This window comes from Vipera ursinii (assembly GCF_947247035.1).
Source record: "Vipera ursinii genome assembly, chromosome: 1".
NCBI lineage: Eukaryota > Metazoa > Chordata > Lepidosauria > Squamata > Viperidae > Vipera > Vipera ursinii.
Window position 1 is genome coordinate 125,101,853 of NC_139512.1, and position 27,050 is coordinate 125,128,902.

General features: G+C 39.4%; 1 protein-coding gene across 1 annotated transcript in view; it reads right to left on the reverse strand.

Annotated features, from left to right (window-relative positions):
• CNTNAP5 (contactin associated protein family member 5) overlaps nt 1-27,050 on the reverse strand; it is a gene marked incomplete at both ends in the record, with an annotated part of 417,604 nt that overhangs the window by 131,506 nt on the left and 259,048 nt on the right. Inside the window, one exon of the mRNA XM_083349845.1 lies at nt 6,143-6,262. Coding sequence (XP_083205971.1) covers nt 6,143-6,262 — 120 coding nt within the window. The remainder of the gene's footprint in view (nt 1-6,142; nt 6,263-27,050) is intronic.

Here is a 27,050-nt window from a genome sequence, read left to right on the forward strand (position 1 = left end):
AGCGAGGGATTCTGTTGCTATGGGACATCATTATCTAACCAAATTTGCAGCATTACTGTAGAGGTTTCTTCCCCACCCTTGCCAAATAAACATAACCTTGTCATCTCCCTCTGCACAGTTACTGTAAACTTGGCTCAGAGCAGAGTATGATATTCACTCGCTAAAGAGGGTAATGGCTTTATCATTTTCCTCTTCAAGCTCCATCAAGGACATTAACTTCTATGCTGTATTGCTTGACTGATTAAACTAGAAAGGACTAGAAGACAATCTGGATATGTCCATTTATCTGAACATACACATATCATCATGGCGTACATTTATGTGCATATTCACGTATGGATACTGGGCTTTTCTTCTGCTCTGTGGGAGTGCCGCTAGATTCATACACTGTCTTATGGCAGGTAAAGATAGGAAGAGTAAGTATCCTATCGCCCACAATTTTAAGCTCTCTCTCTCAAAAAAAAAAAAAAAAAAACCCTGAACATTTCAAAGTCTGATATTTCAGATAATAGATGAGGCAGAACTTGCACAGGGGAGATAGTTTATTTTGTTCTTTATATTACTCAGGATTCTTTTTAATTTAGATTGCATTCTAATTTTACTGCTTTTCTTTGCAGATGCTAGAATGGGAGTGAATCACCTACAGGCAGCAATTCAAGGATACAACCTTTTGATATATAAATCTACTGCAAGAACAAGGAAGCTGTTATGGGGAAAAGAAAAAAAATCCAGCAATTGCCGTAAGATGCAAACCTTATTTTAATTATAGAAGCAAAATCCAATTTTTGCACCTCTTTCCTATCCACATAGAATAATGGGCTGAAGATTTCATGGTGGCAGAAATGGTTGCTACCCATCTCTTCCTATTACAATAAATAGCCTGCTCTCTGGATGTTTGCTTTTCACCTTCTCAGAAACAGTCTCACACCACATCAACTTCATTTTGTTATTTTCCCTCTTGAGCTTTTATGAAAGAGGTGCCCTTCTTTTTCCTTCTCCTTTCCTCCCTTTCTCTCTCAAGATGTGTAGTCCTAGAACAGGGGTGTCAAACTCAATTTCATTGAGGGCCGCATCAGCATTGCGGTTGCCCTCAGGGGGCCGGGTGGGGGTGGCCAGGGTGGGCGTGGCCTACTGGGTGGGCGTGGCTAGAGTGCATATGGCCTACTGGGTGGGCATGGCCAGCTCTACATTGTTCGCATCAAGGGTGCCTATGGGGGTCTGGGCAGGAGTGGGACAGATCTGAGGGTCTCTGGCAGAAGGACGGTCTCTGGGCCAGGGCCAAGGCAGCGGGGGCCATTGCGGGGGCCATTCCCTCACTGTTTCCAGGATGGCTTCACGGGCCACATGAAACCACTTCGCGGGCCGGATCCGGCCCCCGGGCCTTGTGTTTGACATGTCTGTCCTAGAAGGATATGTGACTCTCCCCCTGCTTCTATTTGTATCTCTGGGCCTCAGTAGTCAGGTCTTTGTCCTCTGAACATTGAGGCCAAAATACTCCCCCTGTATCTATACCAAGTTGGAAGGGAAGCAGAGAAATGCAAGGAGGATGGTGGAGCCAGATGAGAAAATAGTGGAAAATCCACGGTATCTTCATTATGCTGGAAAGAGATAATGGAACTGATGTGCACAACTATGAGAAAAGAGTCCCAAAGGCAACGGGACTTTGTTTTTCCTTGAATATGTTTCGCTTCTCATCCAAGGAGCTTCTTCAGTTCAGACTGAATGGTGGAGGATGGAAGGATTTATATTCTTTGCAGTCAGATGACTGCAAGATGACTGACCTAATGACCAGATGAAAAAGCACGTTTGGGACAACCATGACCTGGATGATTGAGAATCTCCACAGAAATTATGAGAAAAGAGACAAACAATTGAATGACAAGATTCTTAGATGGTCATGTAAACAGGTAGAATCTAACGGACAGCCAGAGGTGAGTTGGAAAGGGGGCTTTCTGCTGTGGTTGGTCGTCAGGTCTCTTGTAAGAAGCCTTGGGAAAATCCAGTTGTTTCTTGAGAAGCTGGTAAATTACTTGAAGTTCAGGTATGGTTTTTATCTATCAAATCTAAAATAGGTGAGTTGAGAATAAAAGAATGAACTGATTTATTGGATACAAATTTGGCCATAGGCGAAAGATGAGACCAGTTGTCTTCTTGATAGTTTACATCAAGGGTCTCCAACCTTTCTGGGTTGGCAGCCTGGTGGGAGAAGAAGAGGCAGGCACCTTACCTGCGCGTGTGCAAAGATGAATGTGGCTACACGTGCATGTGTGTGCATAAACAGGCCGTGAGCATGTGCAGCACGCAAACGGGGCTGCAAGCATGCATGCAAGGGTCTCAGCAACACTAGGACCTGTGTGAGGCTTGTGATATCGCTGCCACCAGGCTTGCGGTGATGCTACCACTGGCGCAAAGATCACGCCGCTGCCCCTGCATGAGGTTCGTGCTGCGGCCCACTGCCACCACTGGCACGAGATTCGCACCATGGGCCACCTGCCACTTATGGCACTGCTGCCACCCGCACAAGGTTCATGGCAAGACGGCCACTTGTGCAATACTAGCAACAGAGGCATGAGGGGTGTGAGCATGCACACACATGCGCGTGCACTGCCTAGTTACTCACATGGCCCAGTGGCCAAGAGGCCATGGCCTGGTAGTAGGCCATGGCTCATAGCTTGGGGACCTCTGGTTTACATCATAATCACAATATTACTCAAAGGTATCATTTGATTTCTCTATTCTTCCATTATATTGGGAATGATGGGTGTCATGCCACCAGCATAAAGTTTGTGTATGTAATTATATATTTTACTGCTACTGTTGTTCTTTAATATATCTTGAGCTCCACCTCGTGACCAAACACAAATCTTTATTGAGACCCAGCCTTTAAGGGTCATCTTTCCAGCATCCCTCATTCAAAAAAACAAGTGCATCCTTGGGAGCCAGACTCCATTTCCTTTAGCACTTGGAGGAAACAGAAGCACCAGGAAGAATCCAGCCTAATCTGTAGCACATATCCATCTGAGGATAAAAATCCGCATCCCCTACACCCAGCATCGCTGGTGGGATTTTGATTTATCTGTATTTGTTAATTGTTATGCTCACCAGCAACTCAACACTGTTCATTTTGTATTTGGGTTCTTATTGTATGTATTTCTATTTTTCCCAGTTTCACCATCCTGTTCCTTTAATAAAGCATCCAGATCTATGCACAGGTCTGTTTCATTGGAGGATTGGTGGGTTTAGCTAAATGTTAAGCTGCACACAGAGTAACGTGGAGCGAGGACAAAATAATGGGCAAAGGAGACATGAATTTAATGCTTTTGCTTGAAATCAGATTGAGAAAGCATGGCTGGATGTCTAAAAAGTTGGTGAATGAATAGGCAGGCCATCTCCAGAAGAGGGAGGGCTGAAACAGGAGATTAAAAAAATGTCATTTTCAAAAACAGAATAACCACAGCCAGGCTTGCGGTTAGAACATTGATCTACAATATCATTTTCTTGGACTCAGACTGGCTGACCAATGATGACTTCTGGACTGATGATGTTTCTGCTTGCTGCTTGGAACTTTGCTTACTAGGATTTTATCTATATATATCCAAGGGATTTGGAAAAGTTGAACACCACCCGTATATCTGCCCTGCCTGCTGTTGCTGTAACTGTCCAACCAAAGTAAAACCTTGAATTATGCTCCTTTGTGCATGTATGTAGGGAATCAGGCCTAAGACAGGACAGGAAAATTGTGGATGTAACAGGCTGGCTGGCTTGATGGTTAGTGAGTTGACAAGGCAGCAGGTGTGACCAAAAAAAAATAATCTTTAATTACTTTTCAGATATGAGGCTATCAAAGTCATGGAATAAATATTCCAAATATCCAGCTGACTAGTGGTCCTGACAGATCTGTAGAATGTCCTCTCTCTAAGAAAGAGAGATGAATGCATAATTAGACATAGCATCTCGGTTTTCACTATTCATGGTTGGTGAGTTAAAAGGGGTTTCTGAAGATCACCTAGTATGTAAAGAACTAATCTGATTTCAGGCTGTTTGTTTCTGACGTGAAAAATAATCTGACAGAGGCTATGAAAACAGAGTGACATTTCTGAAATAGTTTTAACATACTTTCAATCAACATATTATAGTCAACACTCACAAGCTGTTCTCCATCCTCTTTCATGAAAACAGTAATTTTAAAACATGTTCTTTTCATATTAATTTTATCTTGTTTCTTTAATTACACCTTATTTCTTTACATTAGATCATCCTAATGTATATCATTGTTCTCTCCATAATATTTCCCTAAATAGCATTCCTATATTGCACAATCTACAAATCAACAAACTCATTCTGTTGTAAGAATGTACTTGATCAAAACACAAGATATTTTTTTAAAATTTTTTCTTTAAACGTATCTTGAGCTGGATGGAACAAGCTTATGCATGAACAGATGGACCAATCAGGTAGTTGAGAAATAGATCAATTCCAACTTTGTTCCACAATGGATCTTCTGGTATCATTACTGTAATGCTATTATTGGAATGTCATAATTATGAAGCACAAAAGGGCACACATTTCATATACAGCATAGAAAATCCAAAGGAAGCTTGACTAAACTCATACAGATTGCCTTTTATGTTTATATTAGAAATCTAACTTTGCATACATGTCTTTTCTATACTTGATTCAAAGTTAGGATAGTTTGACTGTTCGTTTCTGTTCTAATAGACAGATTATCAAGAAAACAGATTTTAAGCAATATTAAAAATGTACACTGTACCACAATTCCTCAGAGATTCGTGCTAATCCATCAATGATCACCACGAATAGACTGGTCTCATTATAAGGAGGGATCAAAGGGATCCTCCAACTATGCTTTGAGTAAAATATGATAACATCTTGATGAAACAAAATATGATCAGATTTAAGATCTCTCTCCCTCTCTCTCTCTTTCTGAGGAAAGGAAAAAACACAAGACATACTGAAATTTAATTTCAGCATCCAGCCAATACCGCAAAGTGCATTTAAGCAGGAAGTTACAGTACATGTGAACATCAAGTATAAGTGTTTTGCCTAAAATACACATGTGAAGCAACTCTGATTACTCCTGCAACAGCCACATTACCCCTATAAAATTTAGTTGTCAACATTAATGATCAAAATGATTATTTAGGAAACGTGGGTTTTGCCATATGATGTAGTAGCATATATACAGCCCATGAAATTTATGTATTATGTTAGGCTTATCATGAGCCTAAATGGACTCCAAAAGATGGTAGAGGACAGGAAGGCCTGGAGAAACGTTGTCCATGGGGTCGCGATGGGTTGGACACAACTTCACAACTAACAACAACAGGCTTATCATTGAACCTATAAAAACAGTAACCCTTTTAGCTATGTCATCTGTTTTATGGGGTAAATCCCATGATAACATAGCTGATAATTTTTCCCTTTACTGATTGGTCTCCTCTGTCCATTGAGTCTGGAATCATTATTCCATCACATCCTATATCATGCATCCATTCTCCTCATAGCTCACTTCTATTACAAGTGTAATGTAGGAGTAGAAGAAAAAAAAAGCAATAAACCATTGATAAGCTGGGGTTCTGTTTCTATTTCTGAAATCTGGTATGATCTCTATGTCTTAGAAGTCTTTGAGTTTTGGTTTACAGGAAAGGAGAGATCTTGATTACATTTTGCTTTCCACGACAACCATTACCTTGTTTCACATTTATGGAACATACAAAGATTATTTGAAATAAGTCAGTACGACTGCAGACCTATATGCCTTGATTTTATTTGATCACCTCATTTCCATGAGCTCCATGCATGGATTGAGCTCCCATTACCTGCTCCAGCTCCTGCCTACCTAGCAGTTCGAAAGCATGCAAGTAGATTAATAGGTACCACTTTGGTGTGAAGATAAAAGTGTACCATACACCTTTGGCATATAGCTGGATACATAACCATGGAAATTGTCTTCAGACAACACTGGCTCCTTTGGCCAAAAACAGAGATGAGCACCACGCCCTAGAGTCAGATATGACTTGTAGGGAAATCTTTACCTTTACCTTACAACTATGCAATAGATTTCAGGCCATGCAATAAATAATAAACCATTTGTGATAAACACTGAAGTGGGATTTTTTACCTGTTATATTGCAGTACACCAAAAGTGGGGGAAGTGGACCACTTGCATCAGAATCAATGTGGAAGAAACCAGATGTTTTCCCCTGGTGTCGATAAGTTTCACAGGACTGCTCATAAATAGCTGAAAGGAAAAGAAATAGTTTCTTAAGGCAGATTATCTGGGGGACAGTTACCTGCTATGGATGGTTAAGGTCCAGAAAATGACTTTATCATAACTATTTCTTCCATATTTATTTATTTATTTATTTATTTATTTATTTATTTATTTATTTATTTATTTATTTATTTATTTATTTATTTATTTTATTTGTATACCGCCCTTCTCCCGAAGGACTCAGGGCAGTGAACAGGGCACATATAAAAATACAGAATACTAAAAATTAAAAAAATAAATAAATAAGAGCCCGAGCTAAAACAATAGAATAAAATAAAAATCCACAATAAAAACCCCAGCACATCCCCCATCAGGCCAGGCCGGCTTGTTCAAATAGATAGGTCTTCAGACCACGTCGGAAGGAGCGAAGGTCAGGTGCCATCCGGAGCTCAACCGGCAGCTGATTCCATAAAGCCGGGGCGCCCACAGAGAAGGCCCTCCCCCTGGGGGCCACCAGCCGACATTCTCTGACTGGTGGAACCCTGAGGAGGCCCTCTCTGTGGGAACGCACAGGGCGGAGGGAAGTTGACGCCGGCAGCAGGTGATCCTCGAGGTACTCCAGACCCATGCCATGTAGGGCCTTGAAAACCATTACCAATATTACTGACATTAAGACAGTAAGTAGTACATGGTAAGTGCATCATGAGTGAGCAAAATAAAGTGCTTTCTGACAGAGAGGTCACAGTCAAAAGACAGTGTTATGTCAACCTAAAACACTTTAAGCAGAAACAAACTAATCTTTATTTATAGACAATGTGGATGGGAATGAATCCTTATCGCATTACATATATTTTTCCTCCAATATGGAGACTTTAGTTTAGTATAATCTTGATAGTGTTCATGCAATTTTTCCCCCATAGGGATTATTTTTCTCTAGATATTTTGAAAGGTAAGGGTCGGATGGTAGTAAGAATACTACAGTAAGTCTGATGAAAGGGCTCAGCAATGAAGAGTTGAGCAGAGTACATATATTATTCTAGCTAGATGGCTTTTGCTTTTTATTTTTACGTACAATTTTTCAAACTGAAATTGGTCTCCAAATGGTCTTAAATGGGAATGGCATAACCAAATTATAATCTATTTAAGCAATTCAGTCCCAAAATGTTGCCCCCAATCAGATGAGATGGGAGCTGTAAGATTATAGCAAAGAGATTATTAGAACTGGTCTGTGTGGGGGTATGGTATAGGATCCTGAGGCACAAAAAGCAATCCTAAAGGAAAAGGAACTGAAATCAGTATTAGGAGTTCAGTGGGAAGTACCATATCTAGGAATAGGTAAAATCCCAATTTAGCAAACTAGAAAAGCCAACTGGGGAACAAAAATGGAGGAACTTTTAGTGTAATAGTACAGCATGTAATGGTCATATTTGAGATTTATGCTAGTGTTCTTATGAAGAATGTTTGTGAGAAGCAAACTCAAAGAAGATTGAACTAAAACAACTCAATCAACATTCAATATGCATGGGTGAACATAAGCAAGCTAAAGAACAAGGATTTAAAAAGAAAGAATTTGTATTAGAAAATTCCAGAGTTGAGGGGGAAATGTTCTGTACTGACACATTTTCAAACAGCTTTCCTATCTATGATGTTTGTGATAAAACAACAACAACAACAACAACAACCAAGTATGTAGAGATATTATTTATTTTGGTTGATTTTAATTTAATTCATTCAATTTAATATAGCTGCCCAATCCAGAAAATTTTGAGTTTTATTTGTTACCAGTACAGAATGCTTTTTATTCTATTTTTGATTCTCATATCATCACATAAGGCCCAAATACTTATTCTTTTTTCTGAGATTTTAAATATAGAGCTGGAATTCCTCACCCAGAAATCATAGTGATGAGATCCTCTGAGCAGCATCCATATACTGTACTTAGTAGAAACAGTAAAAAAATAAAATAAAATAGCACCTATCATATTGCAGCAATCAGTATCGCTATTGTTCTTACATAAAACAGTACTGTATATATATATATATATATATATATATATATATATATATATATATATATATATATATATATATATATATATCGTATATACTTGAGTATAAGCCGACTCGAGTATAAGCCGAGACCCCTAATTTTACCCCCAAACTGGAAAAAGTTATTGACTCGAGTATAAGCCGAGGCTGGGAAATGCAGCAGCTGGAGGCTGGATCCCCCGAAAGACGTCTCTGCTGAGATGAGAGAATGGGGTGGCAAGCTGCCGAGAGAATGGGGCGGTGGAGTGCTCCGCCGAGAGAATGGGGCGGCTTGCTGTTCTCTCAGTGCAGCACGGCAGAGGCTGGATCTCGCGAAAGAAGTCTCCGCTGAGCGAGAGAATGAGGCGTCTCAGCGCCCATTTTCTCGGCGAAGACTTCTTTCGGGGGATGCAGCCTCTGCCGCCCCCTTCTCTCAGCTGCCCAGGCAGCTGAGAGAAAGGGGCGGCAGAAGCTGCATCCCCCGAAAGAAGACTTCGCCGAGAAAATCTCAGTGCCCATTTTCTCGGCGAAGACTTCTTTCGGGGGATGCAGCTTCTGCCGAGAGAAAGGGGCGGCAGAAGCTGCATATATATACATATATATATGTAGATCTTTGGTCATTCGGGTTTTTTCCCACGTAGAATTGAAGGTATAAGAGCAACGTTTCGACGAAATCTCATCCGTCATCCTCAGGCTGGTGGCTTCAGCTTCCTTCTTCTGGGAGAAGCATGTGGTAGTGGTAGAAGAAGGAAGCTGAAGCCACCAGCCTGAGGATAACGGATGAGATTTCGTCGAAACATTGCTCTTATACCTTCAATTCTATGCGGGAAAAAACCCAAATGACCAAAGATCCATATATATATATGTATAGATGTTAAATGCTTGTTAACTATTGATTCCTTAATTCCTTAATTCTACGTGCTGCCACTTTTCTAGTTGTAAATCCCAGTGTTTGCCTAGGTCACAGGTCTGCAACCCGCGGCTCCGGAGCCGCATACGGCTCTTTCAGCCGTCTCCTGCGGCTCCCAGTCTTCTGCCATGTGCAGTCCAAAAAAAATAAAAGTGGGACTAAAAAAGTTCAACCAATCAATTCAAATATGCAGGGTAGGTGCATATCTCGCCTTGGCTCCACTCTTCAGTCAAACCCTGTTCTGCACATACGCGCATGTACGTGCATGCACACACAGTTTTTGCGGCTCCCAGTTTTTCCTTTTGTGAGGGAACCGGTTCTGAGTGGCTCTTTCACTGTTTCAGGTTGCTGACCCCTGGCCTAGGTCCCAGATTTCGATCTAACTTTCAAGTATGTAAAATTAGATTTTCACATGCTGGGGTGGAATATAAACTAAGTTTGAGGGTGATTTTCTAAATGAAAATAGAAAGAAGGAAGAAGAGACTGATTTATATGAAAGGTGTTATATATAATTTTCTTCTGACTAACAACAACAAAATACAGCCATTTCTGGTTTCCTGTCTTAATTTATGGCAGAGCGAAACTCCCATTTTCCAACTCTTGCTCTGAAACCAGAAACTGAGTAAGATTGAAAAATTTCTAAAATGACACATATTGGATTCAGGCTTTTCTGAAGTTCAGTATTCAGAAAGAAAATCAAGTGTATTCTGCATAATCAAAACACACAGAAGCGCGCGCACACACAGTGCTTTTAGAAGAGAATATTTATTATTGAACAAAACATTTATTTTGATTCACTAGTTATAACAGCTTGCTTAATGTTGTTGGTTTTGCTTTAGTTTGCTTTGTTTTATTTCTCTTTAGCTGTTGAAATGCCTACATAGTTACATGAAAGTTAATTGATATGATATTTTTTGTCTCCATAGGAGGCAAGAATATTTTGAAAATATTTTGCAAGTCTTCAAGAAAGCATAGAAATTTGTTCCTTGTGATAAGTGAGTAAATGTTACTGGCACCAGAGATAAAATATAAAAATGAGATAAAAATAGTAATCATTATTATCCAATGTAAAATCTGTATTTGTGTTGCTCTGAAATCATCGAAAAGCAGGACCACCAAACGAACAGCATGTGAGACAACTTTTAACATTTTTTATTTTTTTATTTTATTTAATGTTACTTTTCTTTAATAGCTCACTGAAATGAATGGTTATTTTTTTCATATCTGTGGATAAACCTAAATAATACAATCAACTTAATAAAGATTGGTAATAAACAGGTCTGGTTTTTCACAAGACAATTATTGTAACAATTTTAGTACTTTTCTACATGCTGATATTTTGAATTTGGTCTAATTAAGAAAATGTTTCTTAATTCTTCCAATAGTTTAGCCAGCATGTATATCTGCTGGTAAAACGTGAGTCTCAAGCATTGTATGTATCACTTTTCTTTAAACCTTTCTGAGGGTAAACATTTGAATTATTAGACGACAATTCATGCTGGGTGATTGCCTTATATGTACTGCTATCTTAAGGAAGCAAGTTTATTCTGTAAATAGTAAAAAGTAATAAAAAAATTCTCCAAATACTAGTTATTTATCTATTGCCTGGGGAATACAAACCATCCTGAGGAAACCATGAGATACTGTACATTGGAAACATACTCTGCAAGTCAGAGGTTTAAAGACACTTAATGATATTAAAGATAGGCAGTTAACAGGCCTCTGAAAAGTGACTTATATTTGTTTTAATTAAGCTATTTGTCTTGTGGAGACAACACAATATGCTCCAATAAAATACTTTGGACAGTCTCAAACTGCTTCAGGGTAGTGCTAGAGAAATCTCTTTTATGTCCCTCCCAATATTGACTTGAGGTGTTTCATACTTTTGATGACTTGGGAATTGCCCATATCACAAGCTGGGCCAACTCAGCCTGGAAGAGATTTAGTGCATGAGGAAAGCAGTAATTCCTGTACATGCATCAGTAAAACTTTTGAAAGTGGTCCAAAGGAAATTCCAGACAATTGGTGTAAGTATATATACCATGTTTGATGTAGTCACCAAATCTGGAAATTCTTTAGTGCATGTCAAAGATGCTCCAAGCAAGCCACATTGGTATAGCTGCATATTATAGAAGTATATGGGTCACTGCTACATGAGGAGATATCTCTCAGCCTGTTCCCATATCACAAGCTCTATGGGAGAAGGTTAAGAGAGCTCAGAAGCAGGTTGTGGCAAAACACCACATTCCTTTTAGTTTTACAAGTGAAGGGAACACTGTATTTTTGAAGGTGTGCCTCATTGCTTGAAGGTGTGCCTCATTGAGACTTTGCATGTTACAGAAAACCCACAGACATCATAATACTTCATACATTATGCTTAGGACACAGGGAATTTCCTGAGTCTCATCTCTGATCCAACTATTTCACAATGTAAATGTGTGGTCTCCTGGCAATGATCTCCAAGAGTTCAACCAACAGCATTCCCCAACATTATATGAATATGTCAAAGATTGAATTAAGTTTTTTTCACAGAAAAAAGGTGCTGTACTATGGTCTCCAGAAGAACCAAGGGAGCCTATCAGGCCAACAATGATTGGAAAATCATTGTAATGATGTTTTTCATCTATACACAGATTTTACTAATTTCCTAAAAGTACATTTCTGTGCTGACATTTTACCAATCATGAATGTTATACTTTGCTTTAAAGAAAATACAGAAAAGTAAAAGAATGGAATTAATACTGTATATTGGGTTGGATGTCTGCTATTTCTAGAAACTGTTCTCTGCCACCAGCTTTTAGTAATCTTTTCAAATCCATTTTAGTTGGCTCAATCATGTATTCTGAACAGAGAAGAGATGTGAAGCCCCATTCATTAGTAATGATGGAGACTGGTTTTATGATATTTGTGTGGACAAAAGAGATTATTCAAGGTTATACCAGCAACTAATAAAATAAAATGCATATTTCAAAAGCCAAAGGTAATAATATATCGTAGGTATCCCCAATCCCTGGTCCGTGGACCAGCACTGGTCTGCGGCATGCTAGAAATGGATCAGAGAAACAAGCAAAGCCCCATCCACGGGATGCAGGTAGCACGCAAAGCCACACCTGCTCCAGTCCACAGAAAAATCTTTCTCCACAGAACCAGTCCCTGGTGCCCAAAACATTGGGGCCGCTGACATATTGTGTACAATACCATATTTTTTTTTCCAAATATTTAAACTCTTTTTTTCTTTTTGGACTAGTTTATTGTTCATATATTTTCCTTTATTGTGGATAACTTTTGTCATTTAATATCTGATAGTTTGTCTTTTGTTATTTTGTCACTGAAGGATGAGCATTTTCTGTATATGATATGCAGCTGTGACCCTATAAGTTCTCACTGTAAGAAAGGGATGAGTATTATAATAAAGAACCAGAAACTCTAATTGCTCAAAATTCAAGAAGAGGTGGAGAAGGCAGAAACATTCAGCAGACGACAATTCATGAACAATACTGATTTCGCTATCCAATATGGGCTTACTTCCTATTCAAATTTAGTTAAGTCGCCAAGAGTCATATGTTTTTGAATCATGAAGACAAATGGCAACTTTTCTTCCAATTATCTTTTTTAGCATGTTCTTCTTCATGAAAATATATATTTAATATTGAAGCCACAGGTGATAATCCTAGACATACATACATATATTTATTGCATATTAATAAATTACTTGTAATGGAGTGATTTCTCAAACTGGTAGCTTTTCTTTTCATATTCATCCAGATATATTTATGTAGACCAGTGGTTTTCAACCTTTTCTTCACCACGGACTCCCTCCGTTAAATACCTTTTGTGACTATGGACCCCCCAAACTGAAGCTTTAAATCTTAACATTTCTTTAAGCCTTTACAGACCCTTGTGATGATATTGTGCCCCCCCCAAGGATCCTCAGACCATAGGTTGAGAACCACTGATATAGACTTTCTGTGAGACCTGATCTTTTCATAGATGCAATCCATCCATGTGATGGTATGATCCAAATTGCAATTCAGACCAAATTGCTGGCCAACAACTCATTACAAACCAATTTCACCAATTCTTATGACTGTTTAGAATAGGAAACAAAGTGACTTTCTCCTTTATATCTAACCACAACATAAACAACGTCTACAGCACACCTTTTTTCCCCCTACCAAGTCACTATAATACTATTTATAAAATCTGTTAGGCATTTCCACCCCTTTCTTGAATGGAAGTCAGGTGACTTAAATAACTCAGTCTAAAAGCAATAACATCAGCAGGAAAAGGATTGGCAACCAAGGCAGCAAATTTCAAGCCAGTATGGTTTTCTGTTAAGGATGGATGGAGAAAAGATGAACTCAGTGGTGGGAAAAGGACAATCTAGCTAGGCAGCCATCAATTCCCTGGCAAACTTTCTCTTTCCATGAGAAAAACACCAAAACAATTGCCATTATTTTTAAAGTTATGGATTTCTCTCATAACGAGTTGAAATTGCCAATCCTGTTTTGTGTTGGTCCATTTCAATTTAATCTTATATGGATGGTATATAGAAACTTATACAAAGATGAGCAATGATATTTCACTTGCAATGAGACTTCTATGTCACACTTTCACCCCAAAAGCTGTCTTCAAAAGACTGCTGTCAACCTCCAGCTTGAGTATCCAAATAAAATGTCTTCTGGAAGGAATTCTTCTTTGATAATGCAGTAGCTCCCTGAAAAATTGCACATTTCAATAGCTGAGCCTAGAAACCAAGGGCTGCCTTGAAAAAGCATTATAGATTGCCTCCTGATTCCAACAGAGGTCAGGGAAGGGTTTCCAGGAGATCAAACTGTATGAAAATTTATTACAAATAAACTTGCTCAGATGGAAAACTCACCACTCTGAAGTTTTTAGTTTTCAACCATGTGATCCAATAGGGAAAATCACATTTTTTTAATCAGTAATATTACTGAAGTATTATTTTAGTAGCTCTCTCTCTCTCTCTCTCTCTCTCTCTCTCTCTCTCTCTCTCTCTCTCTCTCTGTGTGTGTGTGTGTGTGTGTGTGTGTGTGTGTGTGTGTGTGTAATAAACAATGGAAGGAAAGAATTTTACTTCTCTCAATGCTTTAGCAGCAAAAACATTAAGAGCCAGGAAATGAAATCAAAATGCTCGCTCTTGTAATACAATTGTCATGTTAAATGGCAAAAAGAAATGGAATCTGTGCTATATATTAAAAAAAATGACTTTGACAGGCCTCACAGTTGACAGACTAATAAAGTTCCTGCTGCACTATGCTAGCATGACAGATGGCTGGTTTTCTCCTTAAGAAAAATACATATTTTCTGACACAATGCTTAAAAAAGTATACGTGCAAATATAGCTTTTAACGATCCTGAATTTTTGAACCTCTAGTAGAGTGTTCATGAGAAGGTATTTCAGTGACATTATGTCTTTCCAAAGAGAAAACAATATCAGTCTGACAAACAAAACATAATACAACTAACATTTTTTCTACAAATATATACACAAGGGTGATTCCTACATCTTTTTTTCCACTAGCAGCTTTGTTGAGTTTGAAGTCTTGATGGATGATGCCAGAAAATGATCAATTTTGTAAGTACATTTAGAAGGCCACTGAGCAGCAATAACAACAACAACAAAATTCTCTGTATTACAATTTGCTAGAATAGATTGCTAAGAGTTTTTTTTCCCCTCCTGCGTTTATTCTCAAAAAAAAAAAAAAAGGAAAACCAGGCAGTTTGGGAACATTTTAATTAGTCTCTACGCCCAGGAAATGTGAACCAAATAAATTTAGATAATTTCACTTTTGATTAAGCAACCCACAGAAACTCTGTTACTGGAAAGCGTGTAAATATTCTAAATAAAATATAACCATCTTATCTTCAACAGTAATTTGAAGGGTATTTATGAGATTTTCTGGATGGACTCCTCAAGCAGTGGAGCACTTCAGCTCATCCCATCACCTTGCTGCCTGTGGCCTGGCAGGATGGAAATGAAGATGGATGTTCTAAATTTCTTCTGCGTGAAGACCCTCATTCTGAGATAATCCCTTTCATGCTACTTTGGAACCCCCCCAAAAAATCATGGGTGCAGGAATTTTCTGAGAAATTAAGATTTCATCCTAATATTTACCTAGCACAGGGGTAGGCAACTTCGGCTCTTTTATGACTCATGGACTTCAACTCCCAGAATTCCTGAGTCAGCTGACTCAGGGATTCTGGGAGTTGAAGTCCATGAGTCATAAAAGAGCCGAGGTTGCCTACCCCTGACCTAGCAGAACAACAAAGAACAGTATAAATTTGAAATATTTTAGCTCCAATCAACCAAGGAGGGAGAATACACACACACAAACTTGCACTCATATCCTCTCTGTTTCTCTCTTTCTTTCTCTCTCTTTCTCTCTCTCTCTGTCTCTCTCTTTCTCTCACACACACACCCTCACTCACCTACATACTACTTGGGTTGGCTTTAGATTAAATTTTCAAATATGTATGATGCTAGAAAGATCTCAATTCAGATATACAATCTAATAAAAGTTCATCTCGGCTTTTATTTAATTTAGTTTTAGTTCTGCAGGGACTTATGGCTTTCATTATTTTATTTTTTATTCCATGCTTTTGTTCTGTACCAGCCTGCTACCGGCCCCGCAGCAAAAGCAGGGACGACCCCTTTACAAACGGCAAGAGGCTGGAATAAAGCCTGCCAAATTTATTCACATAAAACAAGAGCAAGACAAGACACCAACCATAAAACACGAGCTAAGAAGCAGGAACAATCCAAGCGGTTGCCTTCAGCAAACCAGCCCTCCCACACATTCCCCTTATATAGAGTTCAGGGCGTGGCTTCTCTGTGCCTCCTTCCGAGGAGCCCCATTGCCTTCCTCTGTTTACTCCTACTTGACTGCCTCCTGCGTCGGGCGTCCTTGAACAGGGCCAGCTGTGGGTCATCTTCATCCACGCTGTCAGGCTCACACAGCTGGGTCTCCACCAGGTGGGAGGGGCCTGGCTGGGGGCTCTGCGGAGCCTCAAAGCCATCATCAGAAAGTTCTTCAACACCCCCCTCCTCCTCCTCCTCTGAGTCATCCGACCCAACTGCCGAACCCACAGGCTGACCCTGAATCACAACAGCTTTTATAAAAAAAATAGCTTTGTAATCTGCCTAATGAAGTTTAATAATTGGGTCGATGGTGAATGTGATAGTCGTAGTATTGATGATGAGGATGATAATAACTCTAACAATTTCCCAATTCATACTACTGTAGAGAAATCTCAAATGAAAAGAAGGCAATAAAAAAGAGAGCTGGATCCTAAAAACCTTTTGCAGGTTATTGAAAACTTGCACATTTTGGCATAATAATACAGTAGTTGGTGTTTTCAGAGGCTGTCACTTTCTTCCTCTCGTCTTTTCAGATCATGTAATCTATTTACTCTATTACCAGTTATCCATTCTGTGAGATGGCTGCTCGCTGATTTTTATATAGGTAAGACTGTAGCTTTGTGCTTCAAGCTGGGCTTCAAAAATTCCACATGTGCTGTATTGATTGTGAATAAAAGGTGACGGGGAACAAAACTAGCAAAGTACAGCTGGCTCAGCAGCAGTTGTCAGTGTGAGAAATTTAAAAATTATTCAAGGGAAAAACTAATAGAATACAGAAAAAAGCTTAGTTGGGGAAAATGTTACTGAGATTGCAAAACAAATCACAAACAATGGGAAAACTCACAAACTCAACAGGACTTATTTGTAATGTACCCAAAAAAAAAAAAAGCATTACGTATATCAGGAGTCAATCACAGGAATCATTATTTTAAAACACTCTCCACAGCTCACCAAATTACAAACTACCAAATTACACTGAAATGTTTGTTTAAACTAATGAATCTGTCATCAAATCTCACATAAGAGTGCTGAAATCCTGAGATACCTGAAAAGATTGCCTGAATAATTTGTTAATGACACAAAACTTTACAAAGCATTTTACAGTACCCTGGGCAGGCATTTCCAAATACAGTTCCTGGTTCAGATCCAGGAAAGATAACATTAAAATTAATACTGAAAATGCTACAGTTTGGTGACATGGAAACAAATTTGCAGCCATTCTGAAGAAATAGATTGGATGTAGTTCAGAATTTATTGTCAATGTTCTAGGCCCAATTTGTTCTGTTGGGAGAGGATGGATCGCACCTCTATGTTGGTACAAGATTGTATGCAGGTTCCAGTTTACATTAGGCAGAAGTTCACACAGACAAAACTATGGACATGCACAATGGTCTTTTGATATTTCCAGCTTGGATTTCTGATACTGATTGACAGTTGAAACATCAAAGATTCACAGATTTTCTCAAGAGTTGCAAGGTCAGATGAACCTCACGAAGATGATATTCTAGAGCAGGGGTGTCAAACTGCCAGCCTGTGGACCAGATGCGTCATGCTGAAACCGCGCCCACCCCTGCTCCAGCAATGGGAAAAAAGTTGTGATACGTTGCAACATGTCACGTGACTCAGTGAGTGTGACACCCCTGTTCTAGAGCATAGAGGTAGCAGCAAGTAAGTCACATTTCTGGAGAACCATGAGATTTAATCAATTGGACCTGGAGCATGTCCATGTAATCTAATAGGATGGGCAGAAATAATTGGAGGCAAATTGTGTTTATAAATTACCAGCCCCAGGCTATGTAGAAATTCATAGGTAGCAACCAACATCTTAAATTTCACCTAGAACCCAAATGGTAACCAATGCAATTCATGAAACTGCAAGGCAGACCAAATCAGACCAAATCAGGAAATTCACTACACAGGGAGAACAGATCTACACTTAATTGAGATAAACTACAGAAAAAATTACAAGAATGAGCTTAATATCCCTGATAACCATGATGAGGTGATCACTCACCTCGAGCCAGACATCCTAGAATGTGAAGTGAAATGGCCCTTAGGAAAGCTGAGCAACAACAAAGCTAGTGGAGGAGACAGTATTCCAGCTGAGCTATTCAAAATCTTAAAAGACGATGCAGTAAAAGTGCTACACTTAATTTGCCAGCAAATTTGGAAAACTCAACAGTGGCCACAGGATTGGAAAAGATCAGTTTACTTTCCAATTCCAAAGAAAGAAAGGCAGTGCCAAAGAATGTTCAAACTATTGCACCATTGCACTCATTTCACATGCTAGTAAAGTTATGCTTAAAATCCTACAAGCTAGACTCCAGCAGTATGTGGATTGAGAACTACCAGAAGTAGGCAGAGGAACTAGAGATCAAATTGCCAATGTACGCTGGATCATGGAGAAAGCTAGGGAGTTCCAGAAAAACATCTACTTCTGTTTCATTGACTATGCTAAAGCCTTTGATTGTGTGGATCACAACAAACTGTGGCAAGTTCTCGGACTTCCGGTGGCTCCGCGGCGGCGGAGGGAGCCTTCCTGGGCTGCCCGCGGCTCAGCTGTTGTTTTTTCGCCCAAAACAGCGCCGATCAGCTGTTCGGGCGAATCCGAAGCCCCCTCCTCGGGAGAAGAGGAGGGGGCGAGCTCCCAGGTAGGGATAGAGTTCTCCAGGGCCGCCTGAGCTTATGGCTTGGGCGGCTGAAGGATTGAACTCCCCCGTAGCCTGGGCTGCTCCCAGCTGGCCGTCGCCTCTGCTCCTGACTTCTTGGAGCAGAGCCAGCCGTCTGCGACCACCCCTGCCTGAAGGAATGACTATGATTTAAAGGAGCAGGCAAAGCGATACAAGAGGAAATGGTAAAGAGGATTACTATGTTTTACTCTCCAGCTTGATGGACTTTTTTGGATTACAAATTTGAAGTGAAAGTGCGTCATATTTGGTAAAAGATGGCGGCTAAACCACCCCCTAAAACTCTTCGGAGTGCTGGAACTTCTCCCGTGCAACAATCATTATTGCAGGCGCTGCATCCTCCTGATGTATTGACATCAAAGGACTTACAAGATGCTCTTGAAAAACATACCCAGGTAATTTTGGAATCAATTAATATTAGATTTGCACAGATGGAGGAGAAATTGGAGAAATTGGAGGAGAGAATGGAGGAGAGGATGGAACAGAAGCTCAAAGCGATGAGGGTAGACATCTTGACTTCAGTGTTTAAAGTGGCTCGGTGTGTGGAAGAATTGGAGGAAAAGCTAGAAGACTTGTCTCAAAAGAATGCTATATTAGAAGCAAAACTATTGGAGAATGAAAATAAAATGGAAAGGGAACTGTGTCTTGCTCAATATTTCCAGATGCAGTTTGCCATTAGAATTAGAGGCTTAAAGGAGAATACTAAGGAAGATCTAAAGCAGCTGGTTTCTGAGGCTTTTGAAATAGTGTTGAAACAGCCAGCATCTGAAATAAAAGGAGGCATGGACAAAGTGTTTCGTGTGAATTCATGGATTGCCAGACAGAGAAAGTTGCCTAGAGATGTGGTGGTATATTTTGCAAAAAGGGAAACTAGAGATGAAGTTATACAAGCTGCTTATGATACTAAAGTTATGATTGCTAATCAAGAAGTTTTGGTCTTAAAAGAAATTCCTCCAAAGATTCTAAGGAGAAGGAAGGATTTTACATTTCTTGTGCAAGAGCTCAAGCAGCGAGATATAAGGTTCAGATGGGAGATCCCAGTGGGGTTGATGGTGACGCACGAAGGTAAAAAGTACCGTTTGGATACTGTGATGCAAGCGCGTGATTTTTACAATAATGTTTTAAATGCAACGCCATTATCACTTTTGGAAGCTGGAAAGGGATCTGGAGAAGGAGTGCATCAAGAGGCCGAAGATGGTCAGATAGAAGACAAAGGTGTTGGAGGAGATCAAGATACAACCTCGTCGGATGAATCTATAAAACAGAGGGTGACGCGTGCTGCTGCAAAACGATCTAAGAAGAGAAAGTAGCAGGAATTGCAGAAGTCTATGGAACTTTTACGATATAGTCAAGTAGTCAAGTAGGGGAGGGGGAAAAAGATTTGGGTGTAGACGTAATATATTTTTATATTTGGTGGTTCTGTGGAAAGGGTGAGCTTTTTTGGATTGTGGTATTGGAAGAGGAACGGCCGATTACAGAAGAGTTGACTTTAAAGTTTTTTGATTTGGGATCCTTGGTTAATTTGGAAAATTATTTGTAAGAATGTTATATCATGGAATGGATAAAATGGATGGAGTTTATTTAGGATAAGTATAGGGTTGAGAAGGGGTTTTTTTCTTCTTTTTCCCTTTTTTTTGTCTTTAATATATATTTAATACTATTAAGGTTTGTTCCATTCTATATAAGCTAGAGAGGGTCCTTTTCTTATTCTAGTTTTTTTTTATACATATATTTAATATTGTTAAGGTTTGTTTTATCCTATATAAGCTAGAGAGTGATGGATTTTAGAATTTATAGTTGTTAGTATATGGTTGCTTAGGTTTGTTTTTTTATATATATATATACCTTGTATGCAGCTCTGGGAAGTAGGGGGGGGGAGGGGGGAGGTAGGGGGGGGAGGAGGTAGGGGGGAGGAGGGGAGGTAGGGGGGGAGGAGGGAGGGGGAAGGGGGTTCTTTTAAAGGAAAATTGTATTTTAAAACTTTTCAATAAAAAAAAAACAAACTGTGGCAAGTTCTTAAAGAGATGGGAGTACCAGACCATCTTATTTGTCTCTTGAGAAACCTATATACAGGTCAAGAAGCAACAGTGAGAACTGGACATGGAATCACTGATTGGTTCAAAATTGGGAAAGGAGTCCGGCAAGGCTGTATACTGTCACCCTGCCTGTTTAACTTATATGCAGAGCACATCATGAGAAAGGCAGGGCTAGATGAATCCAAAGTTGGAATTAAGATTGCTGGGAAAAATATCAACAACCTAAGATATGCAGATGATACCACTTTAATGGCAGAAAGTGAAGAGGAACTAAAGAGCCCTTTTGTTGCGAGTGAAGAAGAAGAGTGCAAAAGTTGGGTTGAAACTAAACATTAAGAAAACCAAGATCATGGCATCTGGCCTTCTCAATTCCTGGCAAATAGATGGGGAAGAAATGGAGGTAGTGACAGATTTTATTTTCCTGGGCTCCAAGATCACCGCAGACGGGGACTGCAGCCAAGAAATTAAAAGATGCTTGCTCCTGGGGAGAGAAGACATGGCAAATCTAGACAGCACAATAAAAAGCAGAGAAATCACCCTGCCAAAAAAAGTGCATATAGTCAAGGCTATGGTCTTCCCAGTTGCAATGTATGGCAGTGAAAGTTGGACCATAAGAAAGGCTGAGCGCCAAAGAATTGAAGCCTTTGAACTATGGTGCTGGAGAAGACTCCTGCAAGTCCCTTGGACTGCAAGGCGATCAAACCGGTCAGTCCTAGAGGAGATCAACCCTGACTGCTCTTTAGAAGGCCAGATCCTGAAGCTAAAACTCAAATACTTTGGCCACCTAATGAGAAGGAAGGACTCACTGGAGAAGAGCCTAATGCTGGGAAAGATTGAGGGCAATAGAAGAAGGGGACGACAGAGAATGAGTTGGCTGGATGGAGTCACTGAAGCAGTAGGCATGAGCTTAAATGGACTCCAGAAGATGGTAGAGGACAGGAAGGCCTGGAGGGACCTTGTCCATGGGGTCACAATGGGTTGGACACAACTTCGCAACTAACAACAACAGAAAAAAAGCTCTTCTCATGTTTCCTATGCTTTCCCTTCTTCATCTTCTAATCCAGTTAATTGGGAGAAATCAGTCTGAATCGTTTCCTAATACTTTCATGCCTCAAAGATTTAATGCAGGCTTCTTCTGCACCTATTGATTTCCTAGCAGCTTCTCCATGCTTCTCCAATATCATTTCCATGGCTTCCTCTGCTAAGACCTGAGTAACTGACAACAATATTTGTTGGTCATGGATGAGGTGCAATTGGCATCAAACAGATATGGGCAAAAGCCCTCCTGATCACAGCAGCCACTTGTTCTCCCAGATGCACACTGGTTTTGTTTGGGGAAGTGTGACTATCAATAACTACAAGCGACAAATTTATATATTGTATATCTTCCAATTTCTTTTTTTTTTAAATTGGAGGAGACTATTACCTATAAGTCTCCAGTGATAGTATCAACTGTATGTGAGTGGCTTAATTCACTGTACAAACTGATCTAAGCCCCCATCTGGAAGTATCCATGTATTCTTAGAAGACACATGTTCTAGCATGCAATTATGGATAGCAGAAATCCTATTAAAAGCTTGGGTGCTTATTTATTTATTATACTTGTCTACTTACTATTTCATAGATTCAAGTTGGAGTACAACAGTTGAACAACAAAATTCATAAAATTAATCCACCCTATAAGCTGGCTATAACTAAAAAACAAAACAAAAATGGCTGCTCAACTGCCTGGTTACTCACACAGCACAAACCTAAATAGAATAATTTTCACAGACTTCTGAAAGATCAATACAGCGGGAGATGCTTTATCTTAGGAAATAGGGTATCACAAATCATTGGGGCACCAATAGGAAAGTTCTGTCTTCAGATTCTCTACAGTTTTTATTTATCATAAGGTTAAGGTAGCTAAAATCTGTTTGAGAAGAAGTTACAACAGGGTTCTTTTGTTTTTTGTTTTGTTTTTTTAGGTCAGAAGCAATATTTTAGTTTATTAGACTTATATACCGCCCTTCTCCCGTAGGACTCAGGGCGGTTCACAAGGTTTTTAAAAGAAACAATACGACAATTACAAAATTTAAAACAATTAAAATGATTATATTAAACCTTGGATATAAAAATCTTAGTTAAAAACCAATTAAAACCCCAATTAATACCCTCAGTCCAGGCCAGAAAGCTCAAAGAGCCAGGTCTTCAAGTCTCGGCGGAATGAGCAGAGGTCAGGGGCAGTCCTAAGCTCTACAGGCAGCTGATTCCAAAGGGCTGGCACACCCACAGAGAAGGCCCTCCCCCTGGGTATTGTCCGCCAGCAATCTTTTACCGGCGGTACCCTGAGAAGACCCTCCCTGTGGGAGCGCACAGAACGAAGGGAACTTGATGCCAGCAGCAGGTGCTCCCTCAGATATCCCAGACCCAAGCCATTTAGGGCTTTATAGGTCATCACCAGCACCTTGAATGAGTCTTACAACTTTATTGGCAAACACTGTGGTGACCATAATTCTAGCATTAGACTACTAAAAGGGTTCACACCTCTTAACAACTGTGTGGTTATATTTTGGACCAAATGTAGTTTCTAGGTTAACTTCAAAGACAGTCCCAAATAGAGTATGTACAGTAGTGAAAAAAAAATGAGCTACTGTTGCCAGTATATCCTGATTCAGAAAAATAATAATCAATGTATCAGAAAAAACTGCACTACTGTAATATTCCAGTTGCCATGGTTTCACTTGCTTCTCAAACATAAGATGTGACTTCAGAACAACTCCATAATCATGGACCTGCTCATTCACGTGAAATACAATCCCACCTAGAACACTAGAATTGAAGAGTTCAAAAGGATACCTTTTAGTATTGAATACAGATGAGAGATTAACAAGACAAGGAATCTCTCACCCTCTCCATTTAGACTGAGCAACTAACACAAATTTGATTTCATGACCAGGTCTGAATCCTGAATGGAAAGGACCTAGGTAATTTATTTCATCTAGGATGCTGCCTAAATCTGCTATATCGTAAGATGGCTTTTTCAACATAATTGCATCATCACTTCTTTCAAGATGAATGGTACCCCTCTATCTTTCAAAGAGCCAGTGATCACCTCCAAATGACACATGAAACCTATCCACAGGTGGCAGAACTCAAGGAGCAGAAAACCTATCCTTTTCACTCTACAAATCAGGCAAAAACTAAATGGTAATGTGAACATCACAACTGAAGTCTGCACTTCCATTTTTTTCATCCCTTTTTCAAATTATTGTATTGCAGGTGGTTAATAGGTATATGTGTTGCAACAACCTAAGATAATTTAACTTTACAACTATTAAATTTTAATTTTAATTCTTAAAATTAAATAATTTTTAGGCATCTTATAATGTCTAAAAAGATAATTCAAGCAGATGGTTGTTCGTTTATTCTTCCATGGTCTTTTTTTCATAGTTATCTAATGCCTCATTAGAATGTATTCATGAAGTAATAGCCAGGAAAAAAATACTTGTTTCCACTGTTACATTGCTAAACAACCAATATCTAAGTAACTAAGTAACACATTATTAAATAAAACACATTAAAAGTTGCCCTTTTTAGAGATAGTTTAATTTTCACAATCAGTATGCTTAGGGATGTAATTGATGTAATTCCCTTTCAAAAAATTTATATTTCTGTTGCATGGCAATAATAACAATTTTTTATCCATATTCCAATTTAGAAATTTAGTGTTAGGGTAGAAATATATGACAACCTTCAGTATTTCTCTTAAAAAATCCAAAGCATTTTAATGTTTTAAAGGACATTTAGCTAAGCAGAAAGTTCAGTCTATCTGAATATTCCTCCATTTATTTCATTTAAAAATAAGGCCAATATGGATGCTCAATTTTTGACATTTCCTGTGGGATGAAATTTACATTTATGGAACAACTTTAATATTCTGCATATATTATACTGGAAATTGCCTGACATTTCTTGCTTACTATCTTTTTTTCTTTTTCTTTTTTCTTTTTGAAAAGGAATGTCCCTCTGGCACCACAGAAAGCTTGTTAAGAAATATTTCTTGTATACACACCATTTAGCATGTATTAAGTCAGATATCAAAATTGTAATAATTTTTATTATATATCTTTGGGCTAGATATTTGTATATGCTGGAAACATTTAAAACGTAAGGGCTAGGATACTTTTATTTTTTTTATTTTTATTTTTATTTTAATTCCATTTATATCCCGCCCTTCTCCGAAGACTCAGGGCGGCTTACAAGCTTAGCAGTAGCTTCATTCTATGTATATGCCTGCTTATTAGGGCTTTCATACACCCCCCAAGCGGCATTATTACAAAGTCAACTTAATTGCCCCCAACAATCTGGGTCCTCATTTTACCTACCTCGGAAGGATCGAAGGCTGAGCCAACCTTGAGCCTGGTGGGATGCGAACCTGCACTAATTGCAGGCAGCTGGTGTTACTTAAGGAGGCATTAGCCCACTGCTCCACCAAGGCTCTTCTTTACAACAGGGCTTTTCAACCAGTGGTATGGGTACTACCTGTGGTACATTAGCACCTAGCAGTTGGTACACGGCCATCCTAGAAAAATGGTACCAGGGGAAGGGAATGAGCTGAACCGGTGGCAGCACCGCACAATCCTGAGCGAGAGATGGCTGGAGCTGCTTCAGTGGAAGCGCCAGGATCAGTGCTTCTTTGGGGCTGTCAAGGCTCAGTGGAAGCGCCAGGATTAGCTCCAGGCTCCAGCTGGAGCTCAGCGCTGATCCTGGCGCTTCTGAGCCCAGAAGAAGCGCCAATCAGCTGGAATGTTGCAGCATCTCCAGGGTCTTCTGATTTACATTCAGATGCTTGGCAACTGATTCATATTTATGATGGTCACTGTGTCCCAGGGTCATGCGAAGTGACCAAAACCTGCTACAACCACCCAGCAGACAGGAGGAATAAAAACCAAGCACTCTTCACCCCACCCCCGCTGCCAATCCTCAACAGAAATGCTCACAACAATGAAAACCTCGGACAGGAGGAACTGCTTTGCTGGGCGGGCAGGCAGGCAGGTGTCTTGTTCGGCTGTGGCTTGGGGGGCACCTTTTTCAGTGCCATTGTAACTTCAAACAGTCACTAAGCGAGCTGTTGTAAGTCAAGGACTACCTGTACTTCATCACTTTTTTCCTTTTTTTTTGGTCATCAAGTTTTTGACACCTTGCTAGGCGACTGCTGGTACTCGGATGTTGCCATATCCTAAAAGTGGTACAATCAATGAAAAGGTTGAAAAGCCCTGCTCTAGTAGACATAACTTGGGGAGTCTATCAGTCTTCATTTCATTAACTTTGCACCAGTAGTCATATGCTCTAATTTTGGATAATGCATGAATTGTATGAATTCCCAATTGGTCATCATGTTTTTGACACCTTGCTAAGGTGGTACTCGGATGTTGCCATATCCTAAAAGTGGTACAATGGGTGAAAAAGTTGAAAAGCCCTGCTTTACAACACTAAAATAGTAGAAAAAAAAACATCTATTGATGGTAGAGGAAAACTGAGAAACAAACAAACTAACATTATGGAGATCAAGGTTGGGCAATGTATAGGTTACAAGGAGTCTTTGGAGATAAAGAATAAATAAAAAAGAAGTCCTGAGTCCCTTTGTCTGTGTATTCTGAATATTTCATTTATCAAAAATGAGCAAGATCATTTCCTATATTTAACATAGTTATGAAATGTGTGCTTCCATACTTAACACACAATGGAAAATGTGCTCAAGATTCTAGGCTTGTCATCCTGCAGAATCACCATCTGAATGGGAAAGGAGAGTTAATTGGTGTCCCAGTATGAAATCACCCCAGAGAGGAAACATATTCCAGACTAGGAAAGCCTTTTCTGCTTGTTCCCATGGGAATGCCGCCAATCTGATGAGATTCCAGTAATATAGGTGATGAACAATGAGATAACTACTTTGGCCTATTCACAAAGTGTTCTGGTTCCTTGTGCCTGACATTCAAGTGGTGTCACTACTGCATTGCTTTAACTTTTGTAGATTTAGACTATTTTAAGAAAAAGTAGGCCTTCCCCAATCAGAAAAGACAACTCAGGTTGTGGTTCTCTCCTGTGCACATACCAACAGGTTTCTGAAAAAGATTCTCCTCTAAAACTTCTCTGTAAACTGGGCAAGCTCTTATTCATGGTCCCTCAACTATTCAATTATTATGATATTTAGGATTTTTAACATTAGTACCAATACCTTTAATTGCACACAGTAAGCTAATAGGAACAACAGTACTGCACATATTTC